Here is a 25,924-nt window from a genome sequence, read left to right on the forward strand (position 1 = left end):
CCAGCATCCTGTCGCTGACAGTGGCCAGTACCAGCTGCTTCAGAGGAAGGTAGAAGAAACCCCTTAGTGGCCATTTATGCACTAACATACCTATCAGGAAAATTTCTTCCTGATCCCAGGCAGGTAATGTTGGCTTAAGCCCTGGAGCAAAAGAGCTGTAATACTTGATAAGGGAAATGTTTATCCGAGTTAGTGTTACTGTGGGTAATCTTATTACCCATATAAATCCCTATTGAGCTCTTTGCCTCAATGAGATCTTGTGGCGGTGAATTCCACAGGTTAGCTATATGTTGCATGAAGTGTCCTTTCCAGCTTTGTGTTTCCTTTCCTGTAACGTAATAAGTTGTTCTGTTTGTGACTGACAGGCAGTAATGGGCCGCAGAAGTTCTGTATTGATAAAGTTGGCAAAGAGACGTGGCTGCCCCGGAGTCACACCTGGTGAGTCTCACTCCTCTTGGAGCAGGTGGGGGTGAATCCAAGCAGTCTGTGTGGGGCTGCCCCTTGCTTCCTCTCAAACCAGCTCCACCATGGGCTTTGCAGGGGATGTGGCCACAACTTCCGTGTGCTGGGACCAGCTTATGCATCTCCAAATGCAGCCCCGGAGCATGGCTGAGAAAGCAGAGAGATGCCCCTGCCTCAGGAGAGCATGGAGTGGGGGAGGGAGGCGGGAATTGCCACTACATTGACAGTCTTTGTTTTCTCGCCAGCTTTAATCGCCTGGATCTTCCTCCCTACAAGAGCTATGAACAGCTGAAGGAGAAGCTGCTGTATGCCATTGAGGAGACAGAAGGCTTTGGCCAGGAGTAATGGAGCTTGCTCCTTCCCCAGCATCCCCCGGACGGCCCAGGGCAGAGCAGCATCTGGAGCAGGCTGCAAGCTGGGTGCTCTCGCTCTCATGGCGGGCAGAGAGCGCCTGTCACTGAGCAGTTTGTCTCCCTCCCTCCCTGGGAGTTTGTCTGTCACTCTTGTTCCTGTGTTAGGCTTGTGCCAATGCAGCCCAATGGCAGACGAGCTGCCCCCCCACCTCCAAAGCGAGCCCAAGGTGTAAGGGGGGAGATGGACCCAAGAGCCCGCCCATATGCTGCTACTGAGGGGGAATGAAGCAGATGGCTGGGAGGGGACTGGATCGCTGGCCCCTTGCCACGTGGTGTCCTCCCAGGGGGCGGACTCTGTACAAGTTCCAGTCGCTGTCCAACTGCAGCCCAGTGTCTGAGCTCCAGACCTTGGGGTCTTTGGGCCTGCAGCAGGGACCCCCTGAGAGACGGCGGTGTCCCCACAAGGCTGGGCAGTAGTGAAGACACCTTCCCCCTCCCCGAGCCACCTTGCACCAAAGAAGTGTGTGCAAGTGTTACCTCTGCCACCTGGAAAACGGGCATTGAACGTGCTCGAATGAATGAATGAAAAGCAGAGAATTCGGAACAAACCCAGTGATTTCCTGCGGTGTGTCTTTCCTTTGTTAGTGCCACAGAGCCGTTTAGCTGTGGCCCTGCGTCCCTTTGGATTGAGGCTGCTCGCTGCAACCACAAGAGGCCAGAGCTCGGAACGGCCTGAGACGCAGGGCTGGGTGGGCACTTCTGTCTGGGGAGCTCCTGCCAGGGCCTAGCGCTGGACAGAGCTTTTTAGAATTAGCTGCAGTCAAATGAACAGAGAACTGCTTTTTAAGTGTCATTTTTCACTTCTGTTTTTCCTGGTGTATCGATAAAGTAGCTTAAACTCCTACTCAGGTGGTCCAGGGTAGTGACATCCATGGGCCCAATCCTGCCCCCACAGAGGCAATGGCAAAACTCCCATTGACTTCCCACCCAATGACCATGGGGTGCCCTTTTCCTTTCCATTGTGCAGCAACTCATGGGACCCTTTGTCTCTGTACAGGTTGGGAACTCTGCCCCGAAGGAGTGACCAGTGGGGAGGGCCGCTGTGAGGCAGGGCAGGCTGGGCATAGGCCTGTGCTTTGTGTTGCGTGCTTTGGTTTGCGAATGCCTGTGGCCCCCCGGGCTCGTTATTTAACTATTTAAATGGAATGTCTTGCTAGGTGGTGGTGATGCTCTTCAGTAGGATCCTAGAGGCTCGCTAATGTTTCGTACCGACAATGCGCCGTTCTCTCTCGCTCTGGTTCGGCAGCGACTGCAGCTGAGTGCTGTGAAATGGGCTCTTTCGCTGCTGAAACGAGCAGGTAGCTTTTTTAAGCAGTGACCCCTCCAGACTTGCCCTGAGGGCGGCAGCTGAGTGCCCACATGTGAAGAGCTCATGTGGCCTTCGCTCGGTCTGTGGGTTCAAGTGGGAACTCTTGGCCTGATTCTTCTGTCACAGACTGTGGTGGAGATCAGAAGCCCGTGGAGTTACGCTGATGAAAGTGAGGGCAGAATCCAGCTCTCTGCCATTTGCCTTGATGCTGTTTCCTTATTCTACAACCTCTGCTGACCTAGGCTGCTGCCACAGGGAGTTCACCCTTCCAAGGCTTGAGAACAGCAATGGCCCAGGTGTTGGTGTGTGCGTGGGGGGCGGGCCCCTGCGTGCATGTGAGAGCATCTATGTACATAGCTGTATATAACAAAGTCTATGGATACAACAAATTGCAATAGCTTTTGAGCAGTAACCTCGATAGTTTTGTACTGCACCATCCTGCCTCAGTGATGCCAATTTCTTGTGCAATAAACGATCAGCAGCTGCTTGGGGGTTTGCTTGTGACTCTGTGAAGGTGGCAGATCACTACAGTCCTGTGAAGAGAGAGGTTCTGTCCAGGGCTTAAATTCTTACAGAGTATTTCCCAGAGCACCCCCCATCCCCAAGATGCTATAAAAACTCCCGGGGGGTTGAAAATATTTACTGGACCTCTGCTCTGCCTTCTCCTGCTGAATTTAACCCTGGTTCTGTCCCCGTCTCTCTGGGCAGCTGGGGCCCGGGGGGGATGCTCCCAAGGAGCAGAGCACAGCCCCCTCGGGCACGCAGAATGCACTGTAAAGTCATGGAAGTAGGAAGGAAACGTCTAAAAACTGCAGCACGTGTTTATGGCCCCAGCATGGGGAATTCAGGCACCAGCAGCAGCTTCTGCCCTCATCACTGTAGGACCTGAGTGCCTTCAGGGACAGCTGGACTCTTCCGGTGCCATTCTGCGTGTGGGACATGAGATGGAGGGTAGAGCCTGCATTGCACCCTCCCCTCCCCTGACTGGTGCTGGGCAGGGGCTTTGTGGAGAAGGTGGGGGGCTGCTCTGTCGCACTGGACGGAGCAGCCTGGAATGTTACTAACTCCTGTCTGTAGAGCACCTAGTACTATGGGACCTCTGGGTGCTGCTATAAATCCTCCACCCCCTGATCCTCGGCTGTCCATTGCTCCACTGTACCGTCCTGGCCTGGAGCCAGCAGGGGCTAACCTGCAAAGGGAGGCTTTGGGAGCTGAACTGCTAGGGTGGAACAGAACTTGGAGCTGGCCTTGCATGTGCATTTGCTCGTTGCTGTTCTGGAGGGGCTTGGTGAAGGGCAGAGGGAGGCTGTGTGGAATGAAGTGAGCATCCCCTGAAGGGCATCCCATGAACCCCATCCCCTGAAGGGCAGGTTATGGAGGCTGGTCGGCTAGGCTTGCTCGGAGAGGAGAGATGGTTCTGGCATCACCTATATGTCGGGGTGAGGAGGCTCCCATCCCCATCTCCAGGAGCTAGGATAGTTAGACCCCTACACACTGCAGCAGCCTCAGGCTGACAGTGCCCCGTTGTGAAAGCCTGGGTCATCTGGACCACTGCAGTGGAAGGGGAGAGTTAGAGCTGCCCCTCAAATGACTAGGGGCAGTTTTCTTGATGCTGCCTAAGCCCATAGCATTGGGCAAATGAACAGATCATCTGTTGGCCCATAGGAGAGTGTCATCCACCTGAGGTCCTGCAGAGACGCGGGCCCTGGACCCCACAGCAAAGGTAGTATCTGAGGCACATTAGACTGCAGGCCTTCAATGTCTCCCCACCCCGAGTCCACTAGCTCCTGCTGCTCCCTGGGAACAAGGGCCGGCACTGATGGGCTGTGTAGTGGAGGAGTTAGGTCTAGCTTCTGGGACAGCAGGAGTTGGGACACTTGATGGAGTCCAAGAATGGTTGGCAGTTCTGAGCTAGTATTTGGATGGTGGTTGCAGCAGGGTTGGGTGGCTTGTTTGGGGGAGGATTTTGCAGCTAAGGGAAGGGTGGGAGCATTGGGGCAATTTCCCTGCTGAAGATCCTTGTCCTCAGCGCCTTGAGGGCCAGGCCCTTTCTGGGGCTAAAGGGCAGTGTGGTAAATGGACGGAATGGAGAGGAGGGGCCAGCGGCTTTGACAGTTAAACACGTTCAGCCTGGAATACAGCCAAGAGCCAAGTTTGCTTAAGGACACGGAGCTGCAGTGTTCATGGGAGAGAAAAGCTTTCAGGTGCCCCAGCAGCAACCAGTTCAATGTCAGCCACAGAGACCCCCCACCCCACCTGCTTTCCTTGGTCCATCCTGGAATGTGCCCAGAGGGCTTGGAGTGGGACCTAGATTTTAGTTGCTACCCACATGCCCATTTTTGGGGAGTAAGTGTCTGTATGGGCCATGTATGCAGTGAATGAGCCTGCACTCCACCACCAGCAAGCAGTGGAGCCCTCCTCCCCGCTGCCCTGCCGGAGGTGAGGCTGATGGTTCCTGAAAGGCTGTAATTGATGGGAAGGTGGTACACTGGCTTTTTTATATTCCAGAGCGATAAGCTGGGTTGTTTGCAACTCTACCGTTCACAGACCTGCGGCACAGCCACCAAATGCCCACCCAGTGACTGCGTTCTGGGGCAGGAGACTCCCAAGACAGCTGGAAAAATCCAGACAGTATAACACAGCCGGACCTTTGCAGAGCACGAACAGTGACAAGTTCCCATTTCAGACATTCATAGAGTCCAAGGCCAGACTGACCTTCTGTATCAACAAGCCAGAGACCTGCCCCAAAATAACACGTAGCACAAAGCGTTTAGAAAAATAGCCCACCTTGACTTAAAAATTGCCAGGGATGGAGCATCCACCATGATCCTTGGTAAATTGTGCCAATGGATAATTACTCTCCTAGTTAAAAATTTACACCTTATTTCTAGTCTAGCTTAAATTACAGCCATTGGATCGTGCTATACCTTGTGTCGCTAGATTGAAGAGCCCATTATTAAATATTTGTTCCCTGTGTAGTTACTTGTGGACTGTAATCAAATCACCCTTTAAGCTTCTCTTTGTTAAGCTAAATAGACTGAGGTCTTTGAGTCTGTCACTACAAGGCATATGTTCTCATCCTTTAATCATTCTTGTGGATCTTCTCTGAACCCTCTCCAATTTATCAACATCCTTCTTGAATTGTGGGCACCAGCACTGGATACAGGATTCCAGCAGTGGTTACACCAGTGCCAAATACAGATGTAAAATAACCTCTCTACTTCTCCTTGAGATTCCTGTTTATGCATCCCAGGATTGCATTAGCCCTTTTGGCCACACTGGCAGCTCACGTTCAGTTAATTATCCACCACAACTCCCAAATCTTTTTCAGAGTCACTACTACCCAGGGTAAGTGTGGCCTGCATTCTTTGTTCCCAGGTGTTTACATTTAGCCATATTAAAACACATATTGTTTGCTTGCACCCAGTTTACCAAGCGATCCAGATTGCGCTGACTCAGTGACTGGCCTCCTCATCATTTACTGTGACCCCAGTTTTTGTGTTATCTGCAGTGATGATTTTCTGTTCTCTTTCAGGTCATTGTTAAGAGTGTTAAATAACGCAGGGCCAAGAACCAATCCCTCCAGCACCCCACTGGAAACACCCACTCAATGACAATTCCGTTTGCAGTTACATTTTGAGACCTATCAGTTAGCCAGTTTTTATGCCATTTAATGTGTGCCATGGTCATTTTATATTGTTCTAGTTTTTTAATCAAAATGTTTTGTGGTCAAACACCTTGGCTTAAGTCTAAGTCTATTATGTCCATATTAGTAGCTTTAGCAATCGAATTTGTAATCTCATCAAAAAAAGCTATCAAGTTAGTTTGACAGGGTCCATTTTCCATAAAGCCATGGCTTTGCATTAATGACATTACCCTTCTTTACTTCTTTATTAATTGAGTCCTGGATCAGCTGCTCCATTATTTTGCCTGGGATCGATGTCAGGCGAACGGGCTTGTAATTACCTAAGTCACCCTGATTACCCTTTTTAAAAACTGGTACAACAGCAGTTTTCTTCCAGTCTTCTGGAACCTCTGTAGTGTCCAAGACTTACTGAAAACCAACATTAACAGTCTAGTGATCTCATTGGCCAGCTCTTCTAAAACTCTTGGATGCAAGTTATCTGGACTGGCTGATTTTAAAATGTCTGACTTTAGTAGCTTTTTTAACATCTGCCAGAGAGACTAGTGGAATGGAACGAATGTTATCACCATATGATGAGACCAAATCATCTGTTTCCCCCCCAAATACAGCAGAGAACTCCTTTATCTTTACTGCATTATTATTGATGATGCAATCATTTCCATCTAGTAATGGACCAATGCCATTATCTGGATTCTTTTTGTTCCTAACGTATTTCAAAAACTTCTCGTCCTTAACTCTGCTGGCCGCTGATTTCGCCTTGTGTCCCTTGGCTTCCCTTATTAATTTTCTACAGTTCCCTACTTCTGATTTATATTCATTACTATCAACTTCTCCTTTCTTCCATCTTGTAGATATTTTTAATTTTTTTTTACTGCAGGCTTCACTTCCCCTCTAAACCAGGTCCATTTTTTAACCAGCATGGCCTTCTTCCTCAATTGTGGCTTTTTGGGGCATCTAGTAAGGTGTGTTCTTAAATGATTCCCAATTATCATTACATTTTTCTGATTAAATTCTTCTTTCCAACTGATTGGGCTCTTAATTGTTTTCAACTTTGTGAAATTGGCCCTATTAAAGCACCAACTATATATATTACTGATCTAGACTTTATTCTGCTTGCACATTATAATGCGACCAAGTCATAATCACTTGTACCTAAGCTACCATTAACTTTTAGTTCCGTGATCAGTTCCTCTTTATCTGTTAGTACAAGTTTAATAAAAAGTTCCCCTGTGTTGGCTGAAACTCTTTGAGTTTGGAAATTTTCATTTATAATGTTTAGACATTCCAAGACTGGTTTAGTACTGGCAGCATGAAACCTGAAGCATATGTCTTTCAAATTGAATCCCCCCCCCCCCGCCCCCGCTCATGAAGGGTTTTTTTAGTATGCATAGATAGGTGTGTAAGGGAGGCGGTCACCCTGTTCCCTAGGGTGACTTAGTGGTCTGCAGCAGACATCAACTAATACCCCATCTTGTGCTTTATCTGTTAGGACATTAAGCCATAAATATTCAAGATCATTTTCTTCAGAGCAGTCAGTGGCTTGAAAACAGGTAATGTCATTTTTGATAGAGTGCCATTCCTCCGTCCCTTCTGACCACTGATCCTTCCTAAACAGGTTATCATCATTGATTTTAAAAGTTCCACCAAAATCTCACCTGGTGAATCATCCCACAAAGGTCCCGTAATACCAACTGGATTGAATTGATGCCCATAAATGTTATTCCCCTCCCTCTTGTCTGTTACCCAGGCTTCTAGCCTTGGGCTATAGGCAATTCATGAATTTCGTCTCTCCACGTCCTTTGGCTCCTTGATTAATTTTGTATTTCACATCTTCCCACTTCCTACCCTCCCCTTTTGCTATTAGTTTAACCCCCGGACTCCTCATTGTACACACATGCAAGAAACCCTTTATAACCAGAGCCAGAGGAAGGCGTGTGTGCGTAGGTGGGGAGGGGAACTAATCCCATCACCTGCTCTGGAAGGTCCCTAGCAGAACTCAGACACAGTGGGAAAATAACGTTGCCTTCAAAGGGCTCGGCCCAGAGAAGTATGAGCAGTAATGACGGTCTGGAGCTGGTACTAGCTAGTGGCCACAGCCAGGGTCCAGCTGCACGGTGCTGGCTGCAAAGCACACACACGAAGCAATACGTGTGAGTAGTTCACAGCACCCAGCGGTAAGTAAGGTGCTTCACAGAAAATACATGCAAAGTAGGTCTCTGCCCCGAGGAGCTCACCATCTGTGTGCTGGGTTTGACATACAGGGGTGTGTGAAGGGCACTGGCTGCACAGACAGGACTGCACACGTACCCGGAAGCAGTATTTACTGCTCTTGCGGTTTCAGGCTCATTAAGGCAGGTGATGCTACAGAAAGGAGCCTGGTGGGAGTGGTTCGAACCTGGTGAAGACAGAAGCATGGCGGACGGTCTGAAAGGCCCATCTAAGTACAGCGACAAGAGAAGGAGACTGAGATGGATAGGGGGAGGAAATGGACAAATAACAAGGGAAAGCCCATATTTAAATCAATGCTGGGTACTATAGCACAGTTTAGTCACAATCCCTTTCGCTGTAGCTGCCTGCTCCCTACTAGCTCTTCCCCCCGCAGGGGCTGGGCTCTTATAGGAACCTTTTTCCCAGCATGCCTGGGGCTGACTCTTTAAGTTTGGCACAGCCAATCAGCTCTAGCCCTTAAGCAGCAATTTGGGTCATTACAGCTGCACCGTCCTGCTGACTGGTGAGTGTCCTAAACTCCTTTGTTTTCTTCTGGTCCCTGTGGCGCTGGCATGTCCAGAGCAAAGCCTGTATTGATTTGAGTGGGCGACATTCAGGCTGGGAGCAGTTGAAGGAAAGTGGGTTCAGAGGCAGAGGGGAAGGACCAAGGGAAAGCCAGCCAGGAATGTTCTGGGGAAAGGTTGGGAGCTGGGGAAAGCAGCAGGGATGGTGAGACGGGTGTGTCAGCCACATAGCTAAATAGGAGCCACCAGCAGCTCAGAAAAGGCCTGGCTCAGGATGCCATTCCCATGGCAGTGGCTCCTGATGCTGCTTCTCTAGGGGGCCCAGCTGGCTCAGGATGCCATTCCCATGGCAGTGGCTTCTGATGCTGCTTCTCTAGGGGGCCCTGCCACCGCTGGTTTCACAGCCTGTGTAAATGGCTGATTATGTGCAGAATTTGGGCTCCTAGTTTGGCTGTGTCTGTAACAGTGGAAGCCTGTGCTCGCTGGCTCTGCGGCAGGGCTGGGGCCCAGATCATTCACAGCAAGGAACCCAAGCAGGAGACGTGAGCTTCAGTGTAAATCCCCTGGAGACGGGGAAGCAGCCGGTGCCGCTGGGGCTCCGTTGTGCTGGGTGCTGCACAGACAGAGGAATGATGCTCCCTGCCCCGAAGCGCTGACATTGCTAACCGAGAGGTTGTGCTGGAGCAGGGCAGGCAGCTGCTGGATGGATTTGGAGCCTGCTCCTGTGGGTAACCCACATTTTTCCCTGAAAGTGAGGATGGACAAGTTGTGCCCTGGGCGTTGTTGGAAAGCCGACGCTTTAACTGGGGCAGCGTTTCCATGGAGTGTAATGTCCTGATGGGGGTAGTGCTGCCCTGGACCAGCCCGTCGTCTTGCCAAAGCTGGTTGTGCAGCGTGTGTGTGGTGAGACTATGGTGGTGCTAGGCATGAGGACATCACTTAGGTGAGCGGCAGACGATCCAAGGGGGAAAGAAAAATAGAAAGGCCTCAAGCCCCATTGCTACAAGAGGACTCAGGCCTGGGGAACTAGGATCTGACGCAAATTAGTTCAGCCATTCAGACTGGATTTTCCCCCCCTCCGTTAATCTAATAGTCGGCAGAATTTGCAAACTTACCTCTCCCCCCTTTCCCTGTACGAGAGCTGGAGAGGGTTAGAATGGGGTGCAACCGTTCTGCACTAAGGCTGCCTATCCTGGCCCAATCTATCATCATGCTAAGAATGGGTCAAAAAAGCCATGCCAGGGCTTGGTGATTTGATTCAGTTCTACTTCAGACTCTCTGCCACCTCCCCCCCCAGCCACGGGAAGGCAGTGGCAGTTGGCAAGAAAACTAACTGGAATTCATGTCGCTTTTCATCGCTGCCCTAGCACAAGGCATGACATCACTGTCACGCTAGTAGTGAGTCAAGTCGGACTGTGGTCTGGCAATTAACTTGCCCGCTAAAAGCCTCTTCTGGATGTCATTAGCAGCTGACGGTGCCCCAGGCCAAACCCCCTTGGAACGCATTGAGTCCAATCATGAAAAGAAAAGATTTTCTGAAGTATTTCCTCTGTAATTATAGGGCCTGTAGTCAGAGGCTGAGGGTTTAGTCAAGGCTGGCACTAGACTGAAGAAAACAGCAGAGCTGGAATCCTGCAGCTGTGGGAAGCCGGAAGTAAGAGCCTGACTCCAGCATTGGGCAAAGTCAGTGCTACCTGTGGTGCATTAGAGAGTAGGCTTCCTTCCAGCTCAGGGAAGGTTTTTTTCCTAAAAAAGTTAAGCCCAGAGCCACAAAGCTATTTAGCCTCCCAACATCCACTGATTTCAATAGAGCCTAGATACCTTGGTGGAGCTGGGCCTTACTTTTTAAGCCATCTTCACACCTCTCCAAGGACTTTGTTTCTACTGGAGGGATGGCACAGGCAGTTGGTTGAGTCACTGCTGGCCGTATGCCCTGCTTTGAATAATGAGCACTTTAGCCAGTAATACGAAAAGCAAAGGACCTTTTATAGGAGGTCCTTGTACCACATAAACCATTCACGGGTTGATTTAAAGATGAGCTGAGGGTCTTTGGAATTGCAGTATGTTTAGAGCAGAAAGGATGCAATGTCCCTGTGTAGGAGCCAGCTTGCAGCCCAGTGCCATGGTAATGGGAGAAAACCCAAACTTTTTAAACATTGAGACCCCCTGGTTGAAGTTTGTGCCCCTTTCCTGCATGCAGAAGCTCAGTAGCTGTTGGTTTAGTTTCAGGAACCGGCTGCTGGGAGTTATCCAAATGATTCCTAGCTGAACCTTGAAGTCTTTAAACTACGATTTGAGGACTTCAATAGCTCAGACATAGGGGAGAGGTTTTTCGCAGGAGTGGGTGGGTGAAATTCTGTGGCCTGCACTGTGCAGGAGGTCAGACTAGATGATCATAATGGTCCCTTCTGACCTAAATATCTATGAATCTATGAACACCTTGCCCTAGGCCTCTCACCCTAGCATGGGTATAGGGAGCAATTCTTGGTAGTAGTTTTTTTTTTAAAAATGCTGCTGCTCTCATTTCAGGGAGCTCAATATTTTCCCTGGTCACTCAATAAAAACCTGTGACACAGGACACCTTATTTTACGCACGGTCTCTGGCCTATACAGAGCTGGCAAGCTAATGAATAGTCCTGTTGTTCAGCGGCAGGACAGTAACATCTTGCAGTGAGCCATGGTTTCGCAGCTCTCTCAATGAAATAAGTATTTTAGGCCCCAGCTGTAGTGCAAAATGCTCATAACACAATGTTACAAATGCAACTTTAGAACTCATCTGGCAAAAGGATGAGGCACTTCAGCGAGGCTCTGCGCTGTCATTTGAGGCTGGCAGACTATTCAACGGGGATGAGGGATTATAGCTAATTTGGAACTGCTTCCTCCCCACGACATTCTAGAAAATCCAGTGGTTTTTTTTTAAAGTCCCCCTTGGCAAAGAGCTGGGGCTCCTTGCTCTCACTGTGCTCACATCAGCCAGGCACCTGAGAGTTAAGAGGCCACTAGTAGGATTTTTGTACCTTTTTGCATGTATTTCTTTGCCCCACAATCAGTTTTGTCTGTGGCCTTCGCATGGATTTTTAGACTATTCTATTAGCAGAAGAGAGAGGATTTTTTAAAGGCTTGACAAAGAAATTTATGAAGAATTATGAATCTTCGGCATTGCAAACCGCTGTAAGGGCAAAAAATAGCCATGTCAGACCTACAGCTGCCCAGACACACCTGCTTTATTTAGGTAGGATCCTTTCCTGCACTGCTGAAGCTTTCCCTCCATTTAACATGATCAGGAAACAGTGCAAACACTGTCATCTGGTGGTAGAGAACCACCAGCCCTTGAGCCTTGGCAATGCCAGAATGATTTTGAACACAAAAAGCTGGAAGTATTACTTATTCTAGACACAGAGGGGGGAAAAAACTGGCCAGACCTGGATCAGGTGTCAGTTGGATTCAGTACTCACGTTTAAATCCAAACCAAGACTAGAATGCAGGGGTACTGAAACATCAGGAGATTTCAACCAAAAGTTGCAGAATTCTCACAAGCTCAGTAGTTCTCCTGAAATTGCCTCCATCTTTTCATCGATCAGCAAAGAGAGATGCATGCTACACAAACTAATTTTCATGGCGTTCACAAGAGCAAGACCCACTAACTCACTGCAAATGGGCCACAACCTTCCAATTGTGATGGTTTGCAGCCCCTGCTTGCTTGGGGCAGGCTTGAGTGGTGAAAGATTCCCTAACTCAACCACCATCCCAAATCAGAAAGCCACCCACCTCCCCCACCTTCTTACAAAGCAAGTGGTAAAAGTATCTTAAGTTATTGCCAAGTAGAATTTTGTTTTTTTTCAGTCAGAGAAGGTTTAGCTCAATTTCTTACTCCTTCACAGTGAAGGGTGGGCTTGGGAAGGAAAACCCTTTACCAAGAAAGGCTGGGGCCCTGGTTAGGCCACTAGCCTGGCATGCCAGAAGCCTGGATTCACTTCCCTGCTCTACCCACTCCCCCTGTGACACGGCCAAGTTCCCATCTGTACAGTGAGGATAAGAGCCCTGCTTTGCCTCCTGGGGGTGGCTTAATAATTGGGGTGTTGGGGCACCATGGTCTCTACTTGAGCTGGTTCACCACACAGACCTATGATGTTGCAAAAAACTAAATTGACTGTAAATTGTTTGAGCATTTATTGCCTCCAAATAGTGTAAACCTACCATGGTAACAAACCAGTTTAATTTATCATGGAAAGGGAAAATATTCTCCTACTACATAACAGCAAATGAATCAGGGTCAGTGCAAAGTCTTGATACTGACTTTGGCATTGAGCTACCATGGTGATGGATGTTGCATCTTCAATGGGGCTAGGAAACCTATCTTTGCTTTTACATGGTAGCACCTGAAATCAGTGAGCTCTGCCTGTTGAGAATAGGGCATCAACAGGTTTATGATCTTAACAGGGCTTTAACTTACAATTAAGGCAGCATTTTCCATCTCTGAGTCATTTGAAATAGTTCATTCAAGGATCTTCACGGACCAGGACTGGCAGTTTGAGGTCTCCCACATTGAACAGTTACCCTGAGTGAACTTAAGCTATTTAATAGAGTCCTGTTCCCTGCTTCCCTTTTGTTGCAGCAGCCACTGCACTTTGACGTGTTCCTGCTGCACCGTGACCCGTGCCGGAGACGAGCTAAATGCAGCAATTGTAATGACACTACTTGGAGGTTTGAATGCAACCAGCTCTCAGAGGAACTGGCGACGCTGTCTGACAGGCCACCCGGCCAAAGGCTTCCTAGGCTCACCATCCCAGTCAAGGGAAAAGAGAGCGTAGTTGGCCAACACCCCCTTCCATTCACCCAGATTCAAAGTAGTGCTTATAGCAGCTCCTTTATTTCCATGACACCTAGAGTTGCAGACTTCATTTACAGGAATGCAAGACAATCACCATCTTTCATCTAGAAAGGCAATGTCCTGAGCTTATAGATCCATGCATGGAATGCGCCTGCTTGAGCTGAGCCAATGCTTGCACTTTAATATGGAGTCCTGTAATCCATGGCTGCACCTCCACAAAAGGGTTTGGAGCTGCATGCTAGCTGCCCCTACTCCTCCTGTCACTGAGCAAGGTAGGGTAGCAAGGGAGCCACCAGCCCCTCTTAAGGGGGCGACTAACATGGGCAAGCTCCCAAAATTCACGATTAACTTGCCAGTATCTTGTAGACTCCATGCCAAGATGGAATTGGTACGGTCATAGCCTTTAGCGCCCTTGATTAGGCGAGGGCTTTTGTCCTGGGTACTACACAGATGTAGTAACTGGCCCAAAGAGCTTTGTGCTAGTTGGCAGTACGGCACTGCCAGCATTTGGGCACCAACTGCTCTAGACCTATTTTGCTCATCTCAGCACAAAGGGCACAAACCCATCTTATCTTCATAGGCTACATTCTGTGCTCTCATCCTGCTCAGCTTCTTTCCTCCTAAAACGAGATTCTTGTATCTTAAATTCCTCACTCCAGCACTAATAAAATCAGCTCCCATTTGGCTTTTGGGATTAAAATGGCCAGAAGTCAGATTTATAAACCAAACCATTTAATCATCTCTTGGCAGTAAAACCGTATAAGATCTCCACCTCACCATCTCCTGGGCAACAGGCTGGGTAGGTAAATTCATCCTCTGTGCAGGGCCCTCAAGCACAGATCCAGAGTGACAGCAGAATAGGAGCAGCAGGGTCATGCACATAGTTTAGCAGTTTTACATACTACGTGGTAGTAACCCCAAATAGTCGGTAGACCTAAATCATGAGGGAAGGAGACAGACAAGCATCTTGGGACACAAGATTTTACTGGCAGAAGATGACAAATGCTGCACTTTATCTTTGCTTGTTCCTTCCTCCCTTCACAGCGCTCAGGACTGAAATGACAGGGGCTTTCCTTCTCAGTAGTAAGACTGCCTGCTCCTTATTAGAACTGCCAGTTTGTGTGGACTGAATCCCCTCATCCCCTTCTATCCAGCTATCTGCCTGTACGACGTAAGAGCAGAGGCAGCTGATCTAAAAGTGCCTCCCAAGACAGGCAAGAACAGAGAACTCTGATCACTTTAACAAGTGAAAAAGAACCTTCTAACAGCAGAGAGATTTAGTTTACAAGATTTTAATTTACAAATAAAAAACTACACTTTATTTTTTCTCTTTTTTCTCCTCTTTCTTGCCATCACTCTTCTCTTTGTCTTTCTCCTTCTCATCTTTTCTCTCCTTTTTGCTTTCCTCCTTTTCCTGACCTTCCTTCTTCTCTGCATCTCTGTTGGCAATCTTGTTGTTGATGAGGTTGTGCAGGGCAACCACAGACCGGATAAGAGAAGCCAAGTAGACCACCACCATCTGGTCGTTGGTCTTCAGGTAAAAGGCCTTGACAAACTCCTGCAGATTGACATCTGGCAGCAGGTTGAAGACATCCTGAAGCTGGTAGATGATCTGGTGATTGATGGGTAGTTTGCCCATGGCCACTTTCTCTAGGTAGCTCCTGATATCCAGAAGCTTGGAGTTCAGTCCCTTCAAACCATGGACCTGGTTTGTGATGCGCTGGGACAGAGTGCCCACTGTTGTGTCTTTAATATCTCTAAAACACCCAAAATAGGAAGGAGAAGCCTTAATGTTACTTTACATACATGTACAGATCTTTCTAGCTCAAAATAAATTAAAAAGACTGCCTTGAAGGATAAATGAAGTAAAATTTTACAAAACACTTCACAAAGATTCAGAAAAAAATAGTTTACATTGGGTGCATTAGAAACACCGAACGTAGATTTGATAAAGGTCACCATATGCTCTGTATGGACTGAATATTTTTTAGGAATAGTCTGATGGTTAGGAGATAACGAGAGGGCTCCTGGATGCTATGAGAGGCTTTGTCACTAACTCACCCTGGGGACTTGGGCAAGTCACATCTCTACAGATTACACAGCTGTAAAATAGGTATAATAATTGTTTAACATCACAGGGGCCTCGTGAGACTTAACATTTCACTGAAGGCTTGGAGAGTGCTTTACAAATATAGAGTGAAGGCAAGCCAAAGCAAGATCTCCCTCTGTGACCATTTGTAAACAATGCCTTTCCGCTCTTTGAGTCTTGATAGGTGAAAGGTCTGCATAGTCTGCCTCCAGATAATTTTGCTCTCCTTTCTCATAGGCAGCTGTTGCTGTCAGAGGAGCAATATGAACATCAGTATTAAACGGAAGCCTTTCTGAACTATCAAGTGTGATTCTATCTTGTTCTGACGTATCTCAAGCTATTTGCTGGAGTTCAAGGGGCAAGGTGAAACTGACGTTTTATTAGTTTTTTCAAAAAACAGTCAAAGTCAAACATTTCACTAGAAATGAGTTCAGCAGATTCTATATTATTCAGTATTGCTGAATTAACCTGTTTAGATTAAATCAAGTGTTTAAGTAGCATGTAACAAGGTCCTTGTTTCTTGTATCGTATCCCTAGGCAGGGAGCTGGTGCCAGCAGTTGTTAGATGGATAAAGTGAGCTGCCATCCAACCACTGATAAGGTTTTTCATTACAATAAAGTTTTTACCGTAACAAGTGTTCAACACCAACTTCCTCTGCTTCCTCAGCTCCAATTTCACTGGTCACATGTTCAAAAGTCTTGGAGGTTGGAGTTCCATCCTTTGTTGGGGTACAAGAATGGGATGACGACAAGGTTAGAAATAGAGAACAGATAATTACAGGTGTAACAGCATAACCTCAAGTGAGCCGGTTTTGGGCACTGTGCATGTGAACAGTAGAACTGCTCCAATGAAACTTCAAAGCAAAGAAGGTTTATTGGAAGCTGGATTTGTTACAAGCCAAAAGCATTGTACACTTTATCCAGAGCTATGTCTGGCCTGCTGCGATGAATAAGTGGGACATGCATGATAAGAATAGGATCTGAAACAGCCAGTAAGGAAAACCCATCAAGATGGGATAGGAGAGCCCCACAGAGTCCACAGATATGGTGAAAACTAGTTCATAACAGAATCCCCAAAGTATATGGGGTTTTAAAAAGGGAGACTAAGAAACTGATATTCTTTAAAGGAATCTAGAAAACTGGCTAGACATGCCACTGGAAGTCAGACAGGGAGGAGGTCATCAACAAAGCAATAACTAGAATTATAAAATAAGGTACTTTAACGTACTGCCTAATTTCTATTGCACACCAGTTAAACTGAGGCAGATGTCACTAACCCACAGAAATGCTAGAGACATCTGAGGTGATAGTAACACAATACATTTTTCTGTACATTAATGCTTCTCCCACCACTTCATCTGTAGCATTATTCTTGGTGAGGCTCAATAGTCTCCAGGTAGTTAGTCTGCAGGGCTACGTACTAGAGAGAGTGAGTGCGTGCCATGGTGACTATTTTATTTGAAGATGGGACCTAATTACCTTTGAGACTTGTATTAGTTTTGGTTGTACCATGCTCCAGGCCTGGTGGGGACCAACAGCTGTAAGAACAAGAGTTCACAAAACCAGGAAAAAAAAAAAACCCTATAGATTTAAGACTGGAGAACCTGGGAACAGCTGTCTCTCCCCACCGTGGGTCTTTGACAGATAGTGATAGGACCAGGTTTTTTAAAAAAATATTTCTAGATTCTGATTTTAAAACCATCAAAATTAAATCCGGATGAAAAGTCACCACTGATTCTAGCATACACAGTGGTAGATGAGTGATTAACAAAGATAGTAAAGTCAACCATGTGTAGTTAAGACTAAGCTGGTGAAGATGAGATGTGTGATTACTCAGACTATTGCTGCAACAAGCTGACATGTATCAATTGTATCATAAATGCATGCTCCAACCTGCTGCTTTTTTCATGGGTGTGGACAAACAGTAAAGGAGCAGCATTCTAAAATGGATGCAATTTCAGCTAGCTGTAAGAACCTGCAGAGCTCCTTGGTTCAAGCAGGGAGAAACTGCTTTTCAGGAGTGTTAGAGGATGGAAAATTTTGGTTCAATAAGCAGAAATTTACAGTGGGGGTTCAAACACTGATTTAGCAGGTTTAAACTGAAAGGCACAAAAACTCCTAGTTAGCAGACGCAATGTTATCTATTGAACTGAAAAAGGGAAACTGATGTAGAGGAAAGGGTACCCTAAAAAGGATAAGGCAACATGCTTTAATGTATCCTATTTCTTAAAGGACCTCTTTCCCTTTTGCAGGAAATCCCACAATAGTTTGAAAATGACAAATACTGAAATGATGAACACTCACATCATGAACTTCTTCAACTGAAATATAGGCTTCTGTTGGCAGCCCCAGGTCCTTTGGCTTTACATCAATAATTACCAATACCTGGTGGAGAAACACATCTTAGACAAATTCTACTCAAGAACTAGAAGAAATAGGTTGTGGCCAACTGCTAATTCTCTAGCACTGACAAGTTTGTTATTCAATCAAAGAGGTTTCTAACTCTAAGCAGGGAAAAATTGTCTGCCACTGTTTTGAGGGAGACTGATCAGCATGCTCTATTCACTTTACATCTACCATGCTATATCTTACTACATGTCATGTCACTACTGACAATTGCAGATGGAGCTGGAAAGGACTGCAGGTTCCCAGAAGCTCCATAAACAGCTGAAGTGCATTACTTACAGAATTAGGACAGTATCTTTTCATTAGTTCATTGATGGCAATGTCATTCTTGTGTAGTTTGGGGCCTGTGTGGTACCATCCAACAATTCTTTCCCTAGCTGGGAAAAGCAAAAACAATTATTAGAATAGTCAGAATCTGAGGGTAATGACAGGAAAATAGTTCATATAGAGGAATACGAGCGCTCAAATCCAGGTACTGCCTGACCCTGGGCTGTGCCCAAACTCCCACTTCTGCTTTACAGACACCAGTAAAGGCCTAAACACTTTGAGAAATTAAATTGTTGCTGCACTTTGCACTCCTTCCCCTCAGATTTGTGCTGGTGGAAGGCAGTTTAGGAATGGAAAATGGAGCAGGTGATGGCTGAGGGCATATGAAGGCTGGGAGCTGAACACCACATTTCCAGATTTGCCAGTAAATTTTGAATCTAAAACGGGACTTCACAGCAAGGTATTTGCTAAAGTGATTTTTGTGCCTAGACACTTCAACAATGGCTGCATATGAGATGGGTTAAATGCAGCATATTATTGGACAGCACAGGCCAGCGAGCCATTTGTGCATCACCCCAGACAACCCAAACTACCTTAGCAATAGTCAGTCAGGAGAAGCTTCAACAAGTAAGATGGATCTTTGGTCATTAAACTTAGGCTTTTGAAGACCCTACACAGAAAACAACTTTAAATCACCAAACAATGCAGAGATAACATCAGCAACAGGCCGCAGTTGACTTCAGCATCCTTACGATACACAGGCAAAGCAACCATCCTCAAGGCAGTGAGGTTCCAAATTTTTTTTTTTTTAAATTAGCGTCAATGCTTTGATTTGCAGACAGGAAGCCAAAGATGTTCAAAGCACAGGTTTAGTGTCCCATGCTGCTCCACTTCCTTAAACAGGTAAACAATCAGATTCTGCTCTAGTCAAAGCTTCTGAGTGGTCTCAAAGGGTAGTACGCCAGGTAGAGCATACTACAATAATCTATCTTGGAAGTGACAAAGGCATGGATCCTGTCTGTCAAATATTTTACACCCCTTATCAGCTATGAATGATCCCCAAGTCAGAGCTGGTTTATGCAACATGGCACTTTCGAGCAGACAGACTGTGGGGATCTCTCAGAGACAAAAGGGGGCCAAAGTGGTTCTTGACATCCTGCTGCACAAAAATTCAAAGATAATAATCTGCAAGATCTGCACTAGGCTTGAGACTCAAATACTTAAGGAATCATAAGAACATCAGCAGTATAAATAAGAGTTTTTCCAAGGGCTGGGAATGTTCACAGGGGAATTACTGTAGCCTCTCCAGATTCAGGCCCCATAATCTTATAAAGGAAAGAAAAGTGAGACTTTTATAAACAAAACCAAATAAAATAGAAAGGTTAATCAGTTCACCTGGGTTTGTAATTCAGATGTCTGCACTCATATGAGGGAAAGGAGATTCTGGCGGAAGGGGTCACAGTAGCAGGGTTTGAATTTCTTATAGCTATTCAATCCCCAAGATTGTCACCTCAGTTCTTGGAAGTACAGTGCTGCCAGGAGACTTAGAGAGAGAGAGTTTCTAGGCAAATATCAACTACTCACAATGTGCACTTACCATTGACTTTTTTAAACATTCCATACATGTTCTCCAGATAATCATGGTCTAGAAACCACACAGAGTCATCTTTATCATCCTCATCGAAAGGGACTGGGAACAAAACAGTTAGTTCAATATTTAGCAGTTCAAGTTCCATCTAGCCTGAAAACTTTCACAGAAAAATCAGATTTTTTTCCAGCAAGTTCTTGGCTACAAATTAAAAAAAAAGTAATTTTGCTCAATTTTGATTGAATACAACTGTTCTGCTACACTGTGCTGCAGATACTCTTGTAAAACTCAGCAGCAACATTAGCTGATTTTTTCCAAGTGGTTTTCTGATAATTACTGAATTAGTTTTAGAATTGAGCAAGAAAAACCAAAGCCATTGAATTATTCTGAGCAAACATCATCTACAAAGTGTTCAAGAAAATGCCAGGAACATTCCAGTGTAACAACTTACACAAAATTGGTGTGTAAGGACTTCTGATAAAGAAAATTGTGGGTCCCAATAGGTCACTAGAGCCTGTTGGGTCAATGGAGCTTTGAATAATGAAAAACCACTTTGTGGTGTAAGACACATTCCAGTAGTGCATTAAGACAAATAACTACAATTCTACGAAGTCTGTTTAAAAAATAATGGCATATGCCATTTTCTTGAGTGAAGAACTGGTTTGTTTTGTTAGTTCACATTATGGATAACAGGCTACAAGTTTAGTTCTGAGCAACAGGGCTTTAATTTACAGAAACAAAAAAATCTCTAATTATAAAGTTATATTTTTGGCAGCCCTGCAGTTTAAGTGAGCAAACTGCTATTCCATCTTCACAACTCTGCAAAAATAACCAGGATTAGGCTACACTTTTGTTCCCAGATTTTCATGCAGGAGCCAACACAGATGATTCCGTTTTATCAATAAATACCCCCCTTTGGAAAGCAGATGAATAAGAGGAGATGAGAGGTAAATAAGAAAACAAAAAGATCAGAAAAGGCCATACAGGTACTGATTTTACCACTGTACAAACCCAGGATTCAAACTCAAGATGCAATGATTGTAATACAAATGAAAATACACTTTTTAAGCAATATCTGTGCAATTCTCACAGGCTATTCTTAAAGAAAAAAGGTACTTTTCAAATAAAACATTAGCACTTCATGTGAATCTGCAATGACATTAGCTAGGTAAGTCAAGCCACGAGTCTTCAAAGCCCAAGGTCATAAAATGATCACAATTCAGGATTAGGAAGAAATCTTCCACCTCCGATACTGAACAATTGCTGCTTTAGGAGTTTTACAGCTGCCTCTGAGCATTCACCGTTGCACACTGCTGCAGACAAGATGCAGAACAGGAGGAGACTGATGGGATCAGGTTCTTTTGTAAGCAGATAACTAGCATTTTTCCATGAAAATGTAGACACCATAGCTTCATGAATTTATAAATCTGAAGAAGAGTTTAATGTGCCAGGATGGTGCAAGAAAACATTTGGCAGTTTTTCTGCTAGCTAGTTTAATAGGTGGTAAACAGAATAGGACACCCAAACTCACCTGCAAAACTGTTGGATACATCTAATATTTTCTTCTGCCAAGAGCCCAGCAACACTCCAACAACTCGCTTCTGATTCCCAACTTTTCCTATTCTAAATGGAAAAGACTGTCACAGTTTGTATTAAGGAATGCAACATATTTGATCCTGGAAATAACACACCAATAGCACAAATGAATCAGTTGTGTCATCTGACTTTAAGTCAGAAGATAAACAGCATGTGATTCTGGGGGATGTAGATGGGAGACGAACAGGGTAATTATGTTCCTTGTCATTACTTAGTTAATTTATACCTAAAGAAGTTGTTACAGTGCACTCTAAATCCAGGCACGACACTTGTAATTTATCCGCTGATGTGAAAAATGCACTAGATGTTTCCATGCAGCTAATGGATGCTACTATAACAGATTACTGTGTCATAAAATAGAGGGCTACTACTGCATCTGTTCTGTAAATCAAGCTGTAAAAAGTACAGTAAACTTTCAACTTTGTTCACTGTCATCTCTAATTTACGTTTACAATAGGAGGTTTTTCTCTGCTATTGTATGCTGCCTTGAAGGAAAAGATTTTTTTACATTAAGAGTGCTTGTCAGCTGGTGCAATTAAGTTAATTTTAGGCACACAGAGCACAAATTGTACACAATGTTTAGAGGAATATAATTTATTCTCTGCTGAGTGAATTGTAGCTTTAAGGGTAAAATCTGTGTAAACCAGACAAATGAAAAATGCCATGTTTCAATACGCAGAGAATATACACACTACATTTAAAACCAAAGTCAGTTATGCCTAATAAAATGGTATTTATAACTTGTTAACCAATTTCAGGGTATTTGAATGTTACTTTAACTTTGGTTCAATTGTTCTTGCTTAAGGAAAAAACAAATAAGCCTATTTGGGAATATCATGTCCTTTAATGCAAGCATAAACTGTCATCATTGTAATTTACTAAACCACAAATGATACCCCATGATAAATCATAACTCTCACTACCTCACATTGGTACTGTTCAGACTCCTTATATCACAAAATTAGAAGAAGTCATCACTCCTAAACTATTGCTTTTGCAGTCCATTCAGCTTTAGGACACTGTAGTTGCATTTTATTGATACAAGGTAATTCCACTTACTAATGCTTTTTCTTATGGTATACAGAAGCACATACATGCATGATCCCTGTCCTGAAGAGCCTATGTTTTAAGATAAACATTAGCTACAAGATTTTCAGAACTGTACACACAAAAATGCATATTCATCTGATTGCATAATTTGGAAGCACAAATTAGCATAACAGCATCAACACTGTGGAAACTGTCCAGTCAGGTGATTTAGTTAATTGCCCATTTATGCTCACAATTGCAGCAACAGGCCAACCCCCAAATCTGAATAGCTGGTGCTGACTTTCACGTTTATGAAGTTATCTAGAGTCTTTTACTCTCACTTCTGGGGAATTCTACCTTTCTGACACACAGCCAGAATATCAGACTATTGAAGCAAGATCTTCAAGTTTCCGGAGATACTTGCTCTGGGTTTTACTGATCAATGAGATACGTAGCAGACACTACAAAGGCTAAAGCTTTGCCTCACTGAGGAACTGCATATATAAAAAGGTTTCAGAGTAGCAGCCGTGTTAGTCTGTATTTGCAAAAAGAAGAGGAGTACTTGTGGCACCTTAGAGACTAACATTTATTTGAGCATGAGCTTTCGTGAGCTACAGCATCTGGAGGATGGTGTGGATTGCACTCTCAGCAAATTTGCGGATGATACTAAACTGGGAGGAGTGGTAGATATGCTGGAGGGGAGGGATAGGATACAGAAGGACCTAGACAAATTGGAGGATTGGGCCAAAAGAAATCTGATGAGGTTCAATAAGGATAAGTGCAGGGTCCTGCACTTAGGACGGAAGAATCCAATGCACAGCTACAGACTAGGGGCCGAATGGCTAGGCAGCAGTTCTGCGGAAAAGGACCTAGGGGTGACAGTGGACGAGAAGCTGGATATGAGTCAGCAGTGTGCCCTTGTTGCCAAGAAGGCCAATAGCATTTTGGGATGTATAAGTAGGGGCATAGCGAGCAGATCGAGGGACGTGATCGTTCCCCTCTATTCGACATTGGTGAAGCCTCATCTGGAGTACTGTGTCCAGTTTTGGGCCCCACACTTCAAGAAGGATGTGGAAAAATTGGAGAGAGTTCAGCGAAGGGCAACAAAAATGATTAGGGGACTGGAACACATGAGTTATGAGGAGAGGCTGAGGGAGCTGGGATTGTTTAGCCTGCAGAAGAGAAGAATGAGGGGGGATTTGATAGCTGCTTTCAACTACCTGAAAGGGGGTTCCAAAGAGGATGGCTCTAGACTGTTCTCAATGGTAGCAGATGACAGAACGAGGAGTAATGGTCTCAAGTTGCAGTGGGGGAGGTTTAGGTTGGATATTAGGAAAAACTTTTTCACTAAGAGGGTGGTGAAACACTGGAATGCGTTACCTAGGGAGGTGGTAGAATCTCCTTCCTTAGAGGTTTTTAAGGTCAGGCTTGACAAAGCCCTGGCTGGGATGATTTAACTGGGAATTGGTCCTGCTTTGAGCAGGGGGTTGGACTAGATGACCTTCTGGGGTCCCTTCCAACCCTGATCTTCTATGATTCTATGATCTGATGAAGTGAGCTCCCGAAAGCTCACGCTCAAACAAACGGGTCAGTCTCTAGGTGGACAAGTCCTCCTTTCCTTTCTGCCTATAAGAAGGTCACACACAGTCAGCAGCATTTCATTTGACAATGAGCGCGGGGTCTCCAGGGGCGCAAGGCCACGGCACAGAAGGCAGCAGGAGCCCCAAAGGCTGCAGTGACCGAGAGCTGGGGCCAGGACTGCCTGGGAGCACGTTTGCGGGCAGCGACGAGGACGGGGTCCAGCTCGTTTCTCAGCCCCGGGAGGAGGCAGCTGTGAGCTGCCCGGGGCCTCCGCGGCGAACTGGCTCCACAGGCCCCAAGTTTTGACACAGCAACCAGCCCCCGGGGTCCCGCGGCGGCGGCGCGGGCGGGCGGGGGGCTCCGGGCGGGGGGCTCCGGGGCGGGGGGCTCCGGGGCGCCCAAATCCCCCCCGGGGTCCCGCGGCGGCGGCGCGGGCGGGGGGCTCCGGGCGGGGGGCTCGGGGCGCCCAAATCCCCCCCGGGAGTCCCGGGGCGACGCGCCAAGCGCCGGGCCCGCGAACAGCGCCGGGCTTCCCGCCCCCGCTCACCCTCCGCCCCGCGGCCCGAGCCCGTCTCGCAGCCGCGACTCGGCGGCCCCGGGCCGGCGGCGGGGGGCGGGGGGGCGGCGCCCGAGTCCCGGCCCCGCACGGGCAACGGGCCGGGCCCGTGACTCAGCGGCCGGGCGCCGCCGGGCCTCACCTGTTGAAGTGATCCACCACGCTGAGCAGCACCAGCGGGTGAACCACCACCCGGTCCACGGCCAGCTCCGGCATCGCGCCCCTCGGCCCCGACGCTGCGGCTGCGGCTGCGACCCCGGCCCCACACACCAGCCCCAGGCCCGGCGCCTCAGCCAGCCCTCCCTGCCGCCGCTCCCAGCACGCACCGCTCGGGGGCGGAGCCTCCGTGACACCATCTTGGGAAGGGCGGCAGACGGGAGCGGGAAGACGCCACCTTGGAAAGGTCACGGACGGGGCGGGCTGCCCCGCTCGCGGGAGCAGGGCCGCCATCTTGAGACGGTCCGGGCGATGGCGCCCGCCTCCCCAGGTAGCCCAGCACCGCCATTTTGGGAGGGTCAGCGAGGCTCGAAATGCCCGTGTCAGGGCCGGCCCGCCCGCCTGTGCCTGGAGGAGCGGGAGCCTGTGAAGCACCTCAGCCCACGCGACGTGCCCCAGCAGGCGGGGAGGCGCTCGGGGGGCAGCCCCGGGCCCGGGCGGGGGTGCTGGGCCGAGCCGCCGGGCGGCTGGCCTTTCGTTCCCCGCCCCCGTGGCTGGGCCTGCCTGACCGTGCGGCCTGGCGCCGCCCGAGGAGCGCCGCGCCCGGGGCCGCGGGCGGGGCGGTGCCGGTGGGGAGCTCAGTTCGGGTGTCGTCGGCGCAGGCAGAGCGCCCTCGTGCCCCGGGGAGACGGCGCCAGGCCGCCTGCCCGCCCGCCCCAGCCTACACGGGGCAGCCGCAAGGTTGTCCGGCCTCGCAAGTGAAAACGGGTCCTCCTGCACAGCCCTAAGCCGCGGGCCATCTCGCAGGACGCAGTAGCGTTCAAACCCCTCCAGAACAACAGGGCACCTGCAACAAATAAAATACCCGCCTCCGATTTCATCTTGCGCCTCCGCCCGGCCCGCTGGTGCCTTTAATGTCTGCAAGGTAAAGCCTGTGCTAGTCTAGGCTCGGCTCCTGCTGAAATCAGTGACAGAACTGCACTTCCAAAGGATTAGGCCCAGAGAGGTACGCATCCTGTGCTGGTGATGGGGTTGGCTTCGCTTCCCCTCTCCGGAGGCTGCGAGGTGCCAGCTTGCCCCCTGCATTTGTTGCGGCGTTCCTGAAGACTACGAACTTGTGTCCCTTCGTGGGCTGTTGCATTCCCAGCCCATAGCTGGAGCGTATGCGCTCCCACTGCCAACCTGCCTTCCGCCCAGTGCCTACGCTGTGGACTGTTGTGCTTGTAGACCCAGTTATACTGTTTCGGTGCCTACTAGAGAGAC

At 47.5% G+C, this 25,924-nt stretch overlaps 2 protein-coding genes across 4 annotated transcripts in view; one reads left to right on the plus strand and one right to left on the minus strand.

Annotated features, from left to right (window-relative positions):
• WWP2 (WW domain containing E3 ubiquitin protein ligase 2) overlaps positions 1-2,669 on the plus strand; it is a 93,405-nt gene extending 90,736 nt beyond the window's left edge. For all 3 annotated transcript variants that reach the window (XM_073308344.1, XM_073308346.1, XM_073308347.1), the window contains 2 exons: positions 366-438; positions 708-2,669. In XM_073308344.1, coding sequence (XP_073164445.1) covers positions 366-438; positions 708-807 — 173 coding nt within the window. In that variant the 3' untranslated portion in view covers positions 808-2,669. The remainder of the gene's footprint in view (positions 1-365; positions 439-707) is intronic.
• A 12,000-nt stretch (positions 2,670-14,669) lies between these two features.
• PSMD7 (proteasome 26S subunit, non-ATPase 7) lies at positions 14,670-24,845 on the minus strand. Its single transcript, XM_073308350.1, has 7 exons — positions 24,648-24,845; positions 21,275-21,366; positions 19,753-19,845; positions 18,168-18,265; positions 17,787-17,867; positions 16,110-16,201; positions 14,670-15,150 (listed from the first exon to the last, which is right to left on the minus strand). Exons 1-7 carry the CDS (start codon positions 24,719-24,721, stop codon positions 14,712-14,714), a joined length of 969 nt encoding a protein of 322 aa, XP_073164451.1. The 5' UTR covers positions 24,722-24,845; the 3' UTR covers positions 14,670-14,711.
• Between the last annotated feature and the right edge of the window lie 1,079 nt (positions 24,846-25,924).

This window comes from Lepidochelys kempii, chromosome 12 (assembly GCF_965140265.1).
Source record: "Lepidochelys kempii isolate rLepKem1 chromosome 12, rLepKem1.hap2, whole genome shotgun sequence".
In the NCBI taxonomy this organism is placed as follows: domain Eukaryota; kingdom Metazoa; phylum Chordata; order Testudines; family Cheloniidae; genus Lepidochelys; species Lepidochelys kempii.

Excerpts from the sequence above, each read along its gene's own strand:
- PSMD7 (XM_073308350.1), bottom strand. The coding sequence starts at position 24,721 with ATGCCGGAGCTGGCCGTGGACCGGGTGGTGGTTCACCCGCTGGTGCTG. Across the intron at positions 21,367-24,647 it reads GTGGTGGATCACTTCAACAG|AATAGGAAAAGTTGGGAATC; the intron begins GTGAGGCCCGGC and ends TTTTCCATTTAG. Across the intron at positions 15,151-16,109 it reads GGTGTTGAACACTTGTTACG|AGATATTAAAGACACAACAG; the intron begins GTAAAAACTTTA and ends TGGGTGTTTTAG.